The following is a 15,123-nucleotide window of genomic DNA, read 5'->3' as shown; positions in this document are numbered from 1 at the left end:
TACCAGCACCGATGATAAAAATCTATCCATAATATGAAAGATAGTTTTGTGTAATGATTAAAGGAACCAGGTTAGGGACCAGGAGATTATCAGGTTTAGTCCTACCTGAGGCATAAAGCCATCTGGATAATTTTGGGCCAATAACTGTCTCAGTTACTAAGAAGACGACAGTGGCAGCTACTTCTGACAAAGAGTGCCAAGAAAACTACATGAACTTACCAATATAATTCCCAGAATTCAAGAACTGAGTAGTATAAATAAATACAGGAAAACAATTTTAATTTAAGCTAAATGTGGTAAGAAAAGAATAACTAGGAAAGGAACGGGAGAAAAACCATGACCCAATGAGGAATGGGCTGGCAGCACTATATAAAAGCATGTCCCTGCCATGAGCTCTCCAAAATGTGGAACAATCAGCTGCTTTTCTTGGCATGATCTCAACAACCAGACCTTCTTTTGTAGTCAGGTATGATCTTGAGATGTGATCCTGCAGGAATACATCTTTAATTATGGCAAATCCTTATAATGATTTTTAATTAAATATGATTCAACATTTCTTTGTTGTATATGTAAGCTAGGAAATTCATGTTGTCTGGATTCAAAGAGGTTTTCAAAGATTCTGAGAAATTCAATATTAATGATTTGTGAACAGAAACGGATATTCAATTATTCAGGAAAAACAATCAGGTTACGACGAATGCTAAAGCGTTCTCATGCCAGCATAAGCTTCACAAAGCCAGACAACTGGAAGCTAAGGTGGCTGCCATAACAAACAGATGTGACCCATAATCAGTAACAAAAGGATCAGTTGCTCCCATAGGCTTCATTGGACAAACACTATGCAAGCTTTCTTGCTGGTTTCGGGCACTCATCCTCCCTATTTGAATTGGATCTTTTAAATGATCTGAGCCTCAAGTAGAAATAAAAGTATGAAACAACAAAAATATTCATCACTAGAAGGAACAACTTGCGAGATTACAAAATGTCTTGACTGATCATTGGATCTAGAGTCAAACATTCATTTAGCTATAGCATTCACTGGAAGTTGTGTAACATGAAAAAAAGTAAGTGGTGTAAGACCATACACAGGTCGTCCTTGATTTACAAAAGTTCACTTAATGACCGTTCAAAGTTACAATGGTATTGAAAAATGCGATTTATGACTATTTTTCAGAGTTACAACCTTTCTAGCATCCCCAAGATCATGTGAGCAAAATTCAGACACTTGGCAACTGGTTCATATTTATGACCACTGCTGTGTTGCAAGATCATGTGATTTTCTTTTGTGATCTTCTGACAAGAAAAGTCAATGAGGAAGCCAGGCTCACTTAACAACAGGGTTACTAACCTATCAACCGCAGTGATTCACTTAACAACTGTGCCAGGAAAGGTCATAAAGTAGGGCAAACCTCACATAGCAAATGTTTCACCACTCCTTATCACCCATCCCCCCCAACTTGACTGTTTCCTAGTATGATTTGATTGTTGATTGTACCCTATGACTATCATTAACTGTTGTACGTTATGATTCTTGATTCTTAATGAATGTACCTTTTCTTTATGTATACTGAGAGTATTTACACCAAGACAAATTCCTTGTGTGTCCAATCACACTTGGCCAATAAAGTATTCTATTCTATTCTATTCTATTCTATTCTATTCTATTCTATTCTATTCTATTCTATTCTATTCTATTCTATTCTCACTTAGAAATGTTGGGCTCATTTGTGATTGTAAGGATTACCTGTATTTTCTTCCCAAACAATGAGCCAGCAGTGTGCTGCAGCTGCCAAAAAAGCCAGCACAGTTCTAGGCTGCATAAACAGAAGGACAGAATCAAGATCACATGAAGTGTTAATACCACTTTACAATGCCTTGGTAAGGCCACACTTGGAATACTGCATCCAGTTTTGCTCACCACCATTTAAAAAAGATGTTGAGACTCTAGAAAGAGTGCAGTTAAGAGCAACAAAGATGATTAGGGAACTGGAGGCTAAAGCATATAAAGAATGGTTGCTGGAACTGGGTATGTCTAGTTTAATGAAAAGAAGGACTCGGGGTGACATGATAGGAGTGTTCCAAGATCTCAGGGGCTGCCACAAAGAAGAGGGAGTCAAGCTATTCTCCAAAGCACCTGAGGGTAGGAAAAGAAGCAATGGATGGAAACTAATCAAGGAGAGAAGCAACCTAGAACTTAGGAGAAATTTCCTGACAGTTAGAACAATTAATCAGTGAAACAACTGGCCTCCAGAAGTTGTAAATGCTCCAACACTGGAAGTTTTTAAGAAGAGATTGGATAACCATTTGTCTGAAGTGGTGTAGGGTTTCCTGCCTAAGCAGGAGGTTGGACTAGAAGACCTCCAAAGTCCCTTCCAACTTTGTTATTCTATTCTATAAGAATGGCTGAAAGCAAGACTAAGAGAAATGAACTTGTAGAGCAGAAGGAATTAGTTCTAGCAAGCTGGATCTCTCATATTAATAATTAAGGAACAGTGTTTTTGGCATGAAGATATAAGAATGAGAAAGAAATTAAGATACAAAAATAGGTGGTTTCCAAGTTTTTAAATCAATTTTAAGTCAGTCTAACTGCAAGGTTTTATTATTCAGCAAGTTTTGTATTGAACAATCAAAGTTGTTTAAATTTATTACATATACCAGTATTAAAGCCTCATGTTTGAATGTAACCTTCAATTAGGCAAAACAGCACATCATAAGGCAACAATTTTTGAATCAACATTAAAATATGCACCCAAATCCCAAGACCCATAACTCCAATGGGATTGGAAACTTGCCAAAGCTGTGGCCACTTCAGTGCTATTATGATTATCGTTTATAACACTTCTTATCAGCTTCCTACAAGGAAAATCAATGAGGAAGCCGGAAGGAAGTGGAAGACGCTCCCATTGTTTTTTGCCTGCTCATGGTTATTCTGTTTCTCTGTTTAGATATGGAAACAAATATTCAATGGGTCACAGTAAGGAAAGAGGAAAAAAGGGCAAAACTGACTTGCACCTGCCAACACAATAGCAATCAGAATGGATGGTGACCAACAAATAATGTCTGATTATAAAGTATGGAGTCTGCACTGTTAGCAGAAGACTTAGGAAGAATATCATCAGAATACATTTGCAATCACTACGCAGTTAAATAAGAATTCAACTCTGACTCTCTACAGTTCTAATTCAACACTAAATTCATTGATTTCATATTTTCCAGGAGTGGTTGTTTTTAAGCAATGTCTTGAAAAAGGTTAATTAATATGTTTCCATCCAAAACAAATTTCTTTGTATCAACAAAAACAAATGTGAAGCAAAAATAGCATAATTTCTGTACTGATGATACATGTCTATATAATTGTAGGATATATGTCCGCATATAAGTCATTGAACTCAAGAAAGAAAATTAGAACCTAACAGCAATATTTTATATGCACATAGATTTAAATCCTTTTCTTTCTTCGACAGTCGGTCAGTTTCTGGATTTCAAGATGATTTCAGTGGGACTGTTACAATAGCACTGCTAAGCTTTATTAATGTAGTTCTTGGCAAATGTAAACGGGTTAAATTCTTGTAAAATATAAATAACTCAAATACGATTTTAACAAAAAGTACTCAGAAATTGAGAACCGCTAAAAGAAAACGTGGCCCTTAAATTTATCCTAAATTTTATCACCAACTGCTTTTGGAATTTTAATCACATATACATGAATAGGTTTTGAAACTTAGTATTAAACTTGTGCTGTTCTGAAGGAAGTAAAGTGTTTCCTGGAAGTTTCAATTAAGTTAACAATGAAGAATTTGAATTTACCAAGAATATTTTAAGAATATTTAACTAATTTCTCAGTTTAATTGATCCTTATTGGAAAAAAGTACAGTGGAATTTAATGATTCAATTATAATTTATCTTTGTTGCAGTACATGTACAGAGGGAATTTTCTAGCTGTGTATGCATACATATACAATGGAATTAAATTTCTATTTAAAATTCTTGGTAAATATTTCAGTCTGGTTAAAATTAAGACATATCATTTATGCTCAAATATTTATTCCATATTAAAAATATTTATTTTCATAAAGCCAATGACATTCTTGCATAACCATTGCACTTAAATTTCAGTTTTGCAGCATAATTTTTTGTACAGACATTTGCGATACTTGCATAACCAATATTTGAGTCATAATAATAATGCACTGTAAAATATTTAAATGCTTGATACAATGGTGCTGAAATGTCATGTACAGGTAGTCCTCATTTAGGAAGCACAACTGGGACCTTCAAAGTAATCACTAATGAAACCACAACTATCTTTATGATCTTACTTCAGCTTCCCTTTGCTTTACAGTTCTGAGAAGATTGTAAGTGCAAAGGTTAATCGTAAATGTACTTTATTATCACTATTGTAACTGAACAGTCATGGAATGATCCAGGCCTGATTAATTTTAAGAAGGACTTGCTGGAGAGTCAGTAAAACAAGACACCCAGAAAGCTTTAAAGAGCTGTTCCAAACTGTATGTCAGTCAATGTGTTTGGAAAAGTTGAGACATGGAGAAAGAACCCATACAAACAAGATCAGTAAAAAGATTTCTGTTCCCAGCAGATAAAAAGAGAAGGAAAGAGTTTAAGTTTATACTGTGGACCCTTCAGAAATCTGGCCAAGATTTCCAGGGCTACAATAGAGGCCGCTGAGTGAGTTGTAAAGTGCTACACCAGTGGAACCACATAGTAAGTGCCCAATCATTCCAAATACTTGTTTTCAGGAAATCTAGCAGGCTTCCCTCTCAACAGAATGGCCAGGGTGGCCTCAGACAATCAACAAGAGATTAGGAAACTGACAACAGAAAAGTATATTATATTCTCTTTGTCACTCTTCATTCAGACTCAGGTTTGGAAATGCAATATTCATTTATTATAGACTTGGAAGCCACAACCAATTTCACAGATCAGACCACCGTGCAAGTTTAACATCTACCATGAAGTTACTAGAGAAATCTACATTATGGAAACAATTGATAGAAAAGCTTTTTGAACTAGAGCTATTTTGCAACATGATACACCTTTGCAGCTGACAACAAATTAGTATCCAGAATCTTTGCTACTATATGTCTGAGATTACTTATGTGCACCCATTGTGCTGGGTATTGATTGGCTGCAAACCCACAATACAGATGTTTACTGAAGCGATGAACAGTTTCTTTTCCAATAGAGGGGAATGTATATAGTGTATTGGTGGTCTCTGAGCTTGTTTGCTTGCTTGCAGATATTTAATTATCAGACAATGTAGCACATTACTTGCTGGTCAAGTAATGATAATGTATGCAAGCAAACAATTAAGCTCAGAAGGCACCAAGAGACTCCACAATTTCTTTCCACCCTTAAGATGTCCACAGCACTGTTTACAAGTTTCCCATTCTTATTCCTCTCCAGTCACTGAATCCCCTTCCTTTTTGGAAAAATACAAAGTTATCTGATGGTTTTTAGAAGGAGGAGAAGGAGGAAACAAGAAGTCTGCCTCCTCATTGAGTGTGTAACATCAATCTGAATCCAAGAGTACAGATTCTAGTTAAGAGCTCATACCCTGTATCAGATGATAACCTGAGGAAATGTTTTATTTATTCTTCAAAATCTCTAATATCTATACAGATATTTTACACGCCAACTGTTGATTCTTGCAAAATTTTCTTAGATAATATATTCATCTCCCTTTCAGGCAAATTATGGTCACTACCCATCACATCTTGCTCTCCAGAATTCCTAAAGCTGCTTTTCTTTGTGCCTTGGAGTTTCTGCAGGAAAAGCAAGCTTCTCAGCTCATCTTAAAGAAAGAGCTAGATTTGACAAAGTTTGCATAGAAGCATGCTGCAGGCAGACACAAGAAAAGGGTGCTCAGGTTACAGCAGGAGATTTAATGTGGCTTTCCACTAAGCTTTTACTTTTTTCCTACCCCAAAATTTGGACTCAAAGTTCATTGATCCCTTCCCAGTTACAATTATCTGCTTCTATGAAAGTTCATTTGCTCTTCCACTGGTCACTGCTTGTGCCTGAGGGTCCCTGAATTTTAAATCTGTTCTCCACTTCTGGAGGATTAGGAAAGTGATTAAGAAGCAGAGTGCATTCTAGATTCTAAGTGCAGGAGGAGATACTTAGAATATCTGGTTCACTGGGAGAGAGCTACCCTGAATGTGCAAAGTCATAGGAAAGCACAAGAGATACTCATAACTCATGCCTAGTACATATATATGTTTCATCTGAAATTCCTTCAAAGTCCCAATACCATGATCTGCCACCACTATCAATAGACAGTGAATCTCCAGATGAAGACTTGTCATGACCAAGTTCCCAGTTCAGACTACAATGCAATAGACAAGACAGGAATCCTGACTGTGGTCATCTCGTGACCTTGGGATGCCAGGAAACAAGGTGTGTGTGTGTGTGCATGTGCCTGTGTTAGGGATGAGTCTGTAGCTGGTTCTCATAACACCATGCCAGCATTTTCTTTACAAAATAGACCAGGGATTGAAGATAATGGGGAAAGAAATGTACAGGAGTAGTCAGCTATAAAAAAGATGCCCACAACTGTTAAGAAAACATCAATTTAGTCTAGTAAAAAGCAAGAGGTGAGAGAGAAACTCAAGATTATCCTGCTTTGACTCTTGTTGACATAAAGACAGATATAAGGAGAGAAAAACTCTGTCAAGCTTTCTATATATTCCTATAAGAATAGAATTTTAGTAGTTCTTATGGCATTCTGTTTCTATTTCAAAGGGCTGTCCGATTTAGTATTGAGAATTAAGATGACAATATTTTTTTTCAAGGCTATAATAATTCCAATGCTGTAAACATAATTCCAATGATTTCTGTGCAACTAGCTTCAAATGGCAGAATAAATAAAATTCAGAACTTCACTTTTGGCAATATACTACTGGAACATCTGAAAATGGTAATTCCATCTCTGGAAATTAGGATGAACTTAACTTTTGAAACCAGATCAGATATTTCTTCCTGAACTGCATAGAAGAACCGCAGCCTGAAATTTGTGTAGATAGCATGCCACATTCACTTGTTTCTCAGATTTTTCTGAACCAATATTACATTCAGCATTAAACTTATTGCATTCTCGAATAAATATCACCCTTATAAAAACTGCAATTATATTATGGTTTTGTCTTTTGCACTATGTGGGTAATTGTTTAGGATATTTCAAGAAAATGTAAACTAAAAATTATTTTAACATTATGTGAATATCAGAATGATCTCCTGGTGCTGGCAGAGTGGGTATGTTGCTTTATTATGTTACAAAACTCATACATTTGTAACAAAATGTGCATATTTTTATGATTACACTGTCGGTCAGGAAATGAAATTATGGATTCAGCAAACTAAAAGTGCACATCATAGTTTCTCATTATTTAAAAAAATAACAGAAAGAAGAGACACAGTCATATAATCCAAGTATAGCTTACTTTAAAAAGTCACACATTAAGTTTAATATACTGAATGCATTAAGTTAAAAACCATCTAAGTAAAAGGCAAGTTAATCATCCTTTGATTTATCATGATGTTGTGAACTTAACCAATATGTCATCATGGTCTCAGTGGTTAGAATGAAGTACTGCAGGCTATTTCTGCTGACTGCCGGCTGACTGCAATTTGGCAGTTTGAATCTCACCAAGCTCAAGGTTGACTCAGCTTTCCATCCTTCCCAGGTCGGTAAAATGAGGACCCAGATTGTTGGGGGCAATCTGCTGACTTAACCTCTTAGAGGGGGCTGTAAAAGCACTGTGAAGTGGTATATAAGTCTAAGTGTTATTGCTATTGAAAGCTTACAGGAGTTTCTTTCAAGCACTACACAAGCCTCACTCGAGACTTTTTTTAGAACTTGCACTTCATCCTAGTAACCATTTGTGAATGGACAAGCCCACTCAAATGAAAGTCAATATGCCCAAACCCACACAAAGGTTGGAGCCCTTAAATTTAATAATGGGAAAGTCAACATAAGATGGGTAGAGAGAAAAACCTTAGAGGAGTTAGTAAGAACAAGATCCCTAAGGCTCTTTAGTAATCCAACTGGGGGTCTCCAGGTTATTGTTTTCAGTTTAATCTCTCTAATCCATTGATCCATGTGTGCTCAGGTAAGTGCACACACCTAGAGTCTGCATCATAAGTTTCATAATTACAAGGGGATGTGCAAATGCGGAATTCAAATATATTGACTCCAACTTGAAAGTCTATCCATTAGTCAGGAACAGATCTCATCATCTGACTCCTAAGAATAATATTAAAGTAAGGGGAAACATAAGTGCATATCTGTTCATATCACTAAAGGAACAATACAGAGAACTTTCTTTGATAAATACTCAGCTCCTTTTGGGCCTGGAAAGCTAAAAGAAAGCATATTCTAGCCTCATCTTTTAGTCAAGAAACCAAGAGTCCCCCCCTCCCTGCCCCCAACAAGAGAAATTCAATCTGGCTGCAAAACCATATCATACTAGTTGATAATGCACTGTTTCACTATTATTTTCTAAAACTATCTTTTCTTTGCAGATCTTTGTTTTTTTAGTTACTAAAACTCAGGACCAAGGTAGTTTATTTTTAAAATTTGAGTCACTAGTAACTATCTAAATACTGTGATAAAATTGCAGCCAAAAGCATTAAATAATTTTTCTCATGTCCATTTAACCACAACTATATTCTTGCTTTCACTTAGAAAACATGAAACAGCTGTATTTTTGCCATATAATGTTTACATTCTTAAGAATGTATACTACATTACATAGTAGTTTTATAGCCTCTGCTTATATGTTTCATTAATAAATCTACGTGATAATACAACAAAGTTAGATTTCACATTCTTTTCCAGTATAATCATTTGGCTTCATTTGGCAACCATTTGTAAAATCACTATACTGTGTTGTATGATTTTTTTTCCCACCTAAATCAGGGGTGTCAAACTCATGTCATCACATCGTCATCACATGACGTATTGGGACTTTTCCCCCTTCACTAAACCAGGCAGGGGAATGGCCAGCACTTGACATAGTTCGGGAGTTTGACAGCCCTGGCCTAAATGATTGGAAATATTTATCTCAGACCATGGCCTAACAGTGGTAGGAGTAAGAGAATGAAAGTCATGTTTTTTGTTCATAAGAATTTTCTCATCGTTTCTCTTTCTTTACTTTTTTTGGTCAGCCATTTATGAAATAGCTGAGGAAAAAGTTGAAATTTAGAAAAGAAGTTGAATTTTTCAAGAATGAAATCTTTCACTATGAAATATCATGGCAGAAAGAAAGAAGTATTCTTCGTCAATGCAAGTTTGTCCAGTTTTAGAAGACATAAACGCAATGAAAAACTCACAATTTATCTTTATTGTGATCCCATGTATTTGAGCATCAGGCAGGTTATTTGTCACATAATATTAACATGCAAATAATGAAAAATATAACATCCGTTTTACATATATTTACCAATGTCATTATTTTGATAGTTTATAGTTCTCGATAAGGAATGCTGGAATAGAGACAACTATATAATACAACTAAGGCTTAAATTCTACTAAATTTAAAAAGTCCAAGAACAAAGACAGGGTGCCAGGAGAGATAACCAAATTAGCTAAATTAGGATACAATATTATGAAACATATTCATTTTGGCACCACAGATAATTTTCATAATACTTGATTAACCAGTTCATTTGCTATTTTCACTGAAGGATATTTTCATGAAGCCCTAATTTTAAAATTATATTAATATTATTCTGGGTATCTGAAAAAAAATTCCAAAATTATTGGAAATGTTTGCAACAAGACATTAATTGTGAGTTCTGAAAGAAATGGGGAACATTACTGTAGTTAGCAAAAATCTCAAATACTAAAAATTAAAATAGCAATAGGACTTGGACTTATGTACCACTCCATAGTACTTTATAGCAGTTGCTGAGCAGTTTACAATGTCAGCATATTGCCCCCAACAATCTGGGTCCTTATTTTATTGAGCTCAGAAGTATGGCAGGCTGAAACAACCTTGAGCTGGTCAGGATCAAACTCCTGGCAATGGGCAGAGTTAGCCTTGGAATACTGCATAAAATTTGAACAATTTAATCACAATATATTTTAATGTATCTGACTAAATTGCTCAAGAGTGAAAGATCTTACCAGTGCTGCTATTTTACTCAACACCTACATAGAACTGAATTGAAATTGGCTAAGTGGGATAAAACAAGCCTGCATAAACCTAGGTTAGAGTTAACACGGCAATTATTCAGGCAGAAAATAATCACTTTCCTTTAACAACTGATCTGTCTGCAACTGATATCTCATTTCAGTTTATCGTGTATGCAAGCTAGATAAATGAATAACAATCACTGAGCAATGTTTTTATCATGCGAAGATCCATCATGATCTACATTATATACAAATGCATGAATCAAGTAAAATTCTTGCTGGTATTACAGTAATGTGTTTAGCATTTAGAATAAAGACCAAAAAGATAACATTTTCTCCCTTCTTTATTCTGAAAAAAAGGTCTTAATCTTCACTTTTTATGAAAATACCTTATTAAGTTATTTACTAAGCAAACATGCGATGTTTTTCATTTGCTAATGTCATCACATTGATCTTGGTAGGAGCATGAAAAATAAATATGAGCCCTGGTGGTTTTACTGATAAAAATAATTTTAATTTCTTATTATCATTATGATAATTATTACATCCTCATTACCAGATGATATTCAAAACTTACTTTCATGTGTGTGGGATTAGCAGAACTAAATACTATTCCCCATAGGCTGCTTCTCTGGCACAAACAAAAAAACCCCAATGACTATACTGAATAGTGTTTTTATTGGTCTCTGGAAAAAACAATCCCTATTCCTGCCTTCTTGGCATCAACAGCCTCATACCACACTTCAAACAGCATGCTAGGATCAGTTTTCCTCATATCCATACATATGCGTGTTTATCCACATTGTTACTAAGATTACTGAAAATCTACAATTGAAAGCTCACAATTATTTCCTCTTCCTTTGAAAACATTTGATCCCAGGGTGTATAGAGATTTGTGCTTACTCTGCAGATTACATGGAGCGTTATTACTTTCATTAATGAGATGTACATTGTAATGTATCTTTTTTTATTAAATGTACCAAAGAGAAGATTCATCGGGGAGGTTTGAATGACACAAGCAATGGGACCTGAAATGCTTTCCCCTTAACGTGTGATTCAAAAGCTGGTCCGGGGGCAGCTTGGTTGTAAACTTCGAGTTTTCGGCATATGCAATGCACAGCAAAGGCCAAATATTTTTCCAGTATATAGATCTTGAGGGAAAAAATGCCAAATATATTTCATAAGGCAGTTAAGCCTCTACTGGAATCTAATCACTGCCAGATGTTTAGAAGAACATCACGAAATGCTGGCAACCCCCCACTGGTCTCTCCCAAAACTGCAGAGGCAAGTTTTAAAACTTTTTTTAGATAAGTGGCCAAGAAATATGTGCTACAGAAAGCAGAAATCGTGCGGGTGAACACTTTGCACCCCTGGACAGAGGTTTTTTTTTTTTTAATTAAAAAACAAACCCCGAAGAGGGGTCTCTCAACAACTTACAAGAAGCTGAACCTGGGCTTTTCCTTAAGAACAAACGGCAGCTTTCATCCTTAATGACTAGCAATCCACTCAGCTTTAGTTTCTCTTACAAACACACACAAAACACAAACCCTTTTGCAAACATATTTGCTTCCACAATAAGCCCATGTTCACTGCTGACAAGCCTCCTGCTCTTTCACAGCCACCCAGCAAATTCCAATACCTACTTTCTGAAATAAACACCCACTCATGGGCTTACCTTTCATGTTGGCACAGGCGGTCACATAGAAAACTCAGATGCTGGAGGAATTTGCTGATGTTAACCCAAAACTCCTTATTGGACTTCCATGCCGGGTGCCCTGGTTCTTCTGATCAGGAGCAAGGATGGATGAATGGATGGATGGAACTCTTGACCTCTCGCTCAGCCCGTCTGAAGGAGTCCGAAGTTTACACTCTCGTGACCGGCCTAAGCTCAGGAGACCAGCCTCTGCTGCCCCTCCTCTCTGCTCAGTTTTGGAAAGGAGAGAAAGCTGTTGGCTCCACAGTTCTCTCCCCCCCCCCTGCAGCTCCCTTTTCCCCCCGCCTCTTTCACGAGCTGGACTGTAAAGTGAGGCAAGAAAGAGACTGTAATAATAAACCTCCAGCGAAGTTTGAATGAGGAGAAGAAACTTCTTCCCTCTTCTCTCTCCTAAATCAGCTTCCCAAAAGCTCCAGACTGTCCTGAAAAATTCCTGCACAATCAGCTGCCGTCCCTTCCTTCTTTCCCCTTCCCTTCTCTCCCCTCTGAGGTTGACTCTTCTCGGACAGAGAGATTCTTAAATGCATGGCCAAAATGTTTTGGCAGAGACTTAGGTGTGTAGAGGCAAAACACTTTGAGGATGAGAAACAGAGAAGCTCAGCAGCCCCAGCTTGACATTTCAAGCCTTCCAAAGTCTGGTCCCCTTCCCAGGATGCAGATATCTCTGTTGAAGAGGGCTGCTTGTTTGAAAAGAAGATAAATAGTCACCAATAACACATGCAGTTTCGTCCTGCTTAAATCAATATTTGTGCTGTCCCTAATTCCGTGCACCAGAGTAGGTTTTGACTTTGAAGTACTCTACTTTCTTCCAGAACATTCCATTTTCCACGTAGATTCCAAGTGTGGCTTGCGAATTTCCAGACCTTTATCATTAAGGAACAGAAAAGAATCTACAGAACTTCCTGTTTCAGGCACATGAACCATTCTCAGAAAACTTGGTTTGCCTGCACCATTATGCATATTCCTAATGAACACACTTCCCTTGCAAGAAAACATGGTTGGCTTGTTTGTGGTTTGCTGTGTTTTGAAAACCCATGCAACTGGGACAGACTGTACAGAGTTTTAAGTCCATTCTGCATCGTAACATCAGTTTGACTACTGTAAATCTTGAAGTAGCGGACTCTAGAGCAAATAACAAATAATTACTGCCTATAGTTGCCACCAAATTAAGGAATAAGCTTAAAACAATTAAAAAAATTAAAGAATAAGGAATAAGAAAAGACTCACTCTTATTGCACCAAAGTGGGAAATAAAATAAATAATGGGCACCTTCTTCTCCACATCTGACTCATATCCTTTGCTTATGTTGGGTACGGTATATTTCTCTGGATGCATGAAAAAACAACTACTACTAACTAAAATACTAGTTTCACCATGATTTCAGCTACACATAGCTTGTGTTTAGCGACAATTGAAACCTGCAACTTGATTGTTAAGCTAAATGGTCGCTAAGTGAAACCTGTGCTTATGTTCTTATTTCAGTTTTCCTTCGCTTTATAAACCTTCAAAGGCAGTAAATGAAAAGATTGGTCACAAAGTTCTTTTTAATAAGTCATTTAATAAGGATACAGTTATAACTGTAAATAGTCCCTAAACAAGGCAGTTGCTAAACATGGATTAGCTGTACATCATTGATGATTGAAAATTACTTCTGCTTAATTCTATCTTGTCATATCATCTGTGCAGTCTGAGATATCATGAGCTGATCTCACACTGAAACAGACCTTCCCCGTGGAACTGACCTCTATGGAGTCAAAAATGTCAAGATGGTGGCCATGACCATGAAATTAAAGCCAACCCCTTTTTACATTCAGCATGCTGCAGGCACCTCTCTCCCTGAAATGAGAGACAAATTCCTTCCAAGTAGATGTTGTATTGGATCCAAATATGTGAGCCTTAGAGTTCTGCTCAGAGCAGCACAAAGCTGTTCCATTTTTGTGTGTGTCTCACAAGAGTCTTTTCTGCAGGATCAGGAAATTCTCTGGCACAGCCTTCTTCAATTTTTTGCCTTGCAAACAATCCCCCAAAACTCAGTTCCCATAACTCATTGCCTGGTTATGCTGGCTGGAATTAAGAGGTCTGTAATCAAACATTTCTGGAGACCATTAGATTGAAGAAAATGGTGACTGTAACTCCATGAATTACATGTACATGCACAGATAGACTCACAAACAGCTTAGTCAACTCTTCTTTAATTGGTAGACTGTATTGTAGCCCCTTTTCCCTTCCCCCACAAACCCCACCATGATTAAATCCAGCATTTTGTTGTAATTTTTTTCTTTTTTTATGTACCCTAAGGATGTCATATCAATACACTTGTGAATGCATGTTTGTTTAATAAGGATACAGTATTTGTTATGGCCCCAATTCCCGAGCCTATGCTGTCAGAGGAAGAGGACCTGGAAGATGAGGAGGAGGAACTGGGAATGCCTTCCTCCCCAGGACCTTCCTCTCTGGTAGTGCCTTCCTCCCCAGGACCTTCCTCCCTGATAATGCCTCAGGTTCCATCAGACAACCGAGAGGAACAGCCTGAGATTAATCAGAAGGAAGGCATATCGGAGCAGCCCCTGACAGGAAGTAAAGAGGAAGAGTGTTGGCTCGATCCTAAGCAGCGTCATAGGGAGAAACATGAGCAGCAACGTAGGAGGCGTGGGAGGGTCAGAGAGTGAGCTGAAGCATTGAGCCACACCCCACAGGGGATAAAAGTGGGTGTGTTTTCTCCTGAAACTTTGTTCGGGACAAAGTTTAACCTTACTTCAGATTTTCTTCATGAATGACTATTTTTGTGGACTGCCTTGTGATTTTCTGTGAGTAAAACTTTATCAGTTCAGACTTGGCAGGCAGGACATGTGGGAATGCCAAGAATATTATCAGTTCCAAAGAATTAACTCTGTGAAGTCCGAGCCAGCTTGCCTGCCTGTGTTGGTGTGAGTTTGTACTCTTTCATATTTTGGGAAAGAGGAAAGGCGAGACAGAACAGTATTTTAGGAGCTTTAAAATGTTTTAAAATATAAGAATCAAGCCCTTAATAATGTACTGATGTACCCATTATATCTTCCTCCATCCAAAAATATATATAAATAAAATACTCACGTTCTATATGCAACCTAAGAGAAACAAGTACACATTCTCTAGAATGTTGGAATCCAATTCCTACAGCCCATAGACGTTTGCTAAAACTAATGGAAATTGAATCCAAAACATCTGGAGAATATCCAATTGTGTATCCCTGAGGTGAGCAGAAAAGATTCTG

General features: G+C 37.0%; 1 protein-coding gene across 1 annotated transcript in view; it reads right to left on the bottom strand.

Moving 5' to 3' along the window:
- COLEC12 (collectin subfamily member 12) overlaps positions 1-12,339 on the bottom strand; it is a 92,461-nt gene extending 80,122 nt beyond the window's left edge. The window contains exon 1 of the mRNA XM_026699337.2: positions 11,832-12,339. Coding sequence (XP_026555122.1) covers positions 11,832-11,838 — 7 coding nt within the window. The 5' untranslated portion in view covers positions 11,839-12,339. The remainder of the gene's footprint in view (positions 1-11,831) is intronic.
- Between the last annotated feature and the right edge of the window lie 2,784 nt (positions 12,340-15,123).

Source organism: Pseudonaja textilis, chromosome 3, assembly GCF_049901715.1.
Source record: "Pseudonaja textilis isolate UNSWEBS1 chromosome 3, rPseTex1.2, whole genome shotgun sequence".
In the NCBI taxonomy this organism is placed as follows: Eukaryota; Metazoa; Chordata; class Lepidosauria; order Squamata; family Elapidae; genus Pseudonaja; species Pseudonaja textilis.
This window is presented reverse-complemented; position numbering and strand designations above follow the sequence as displayed.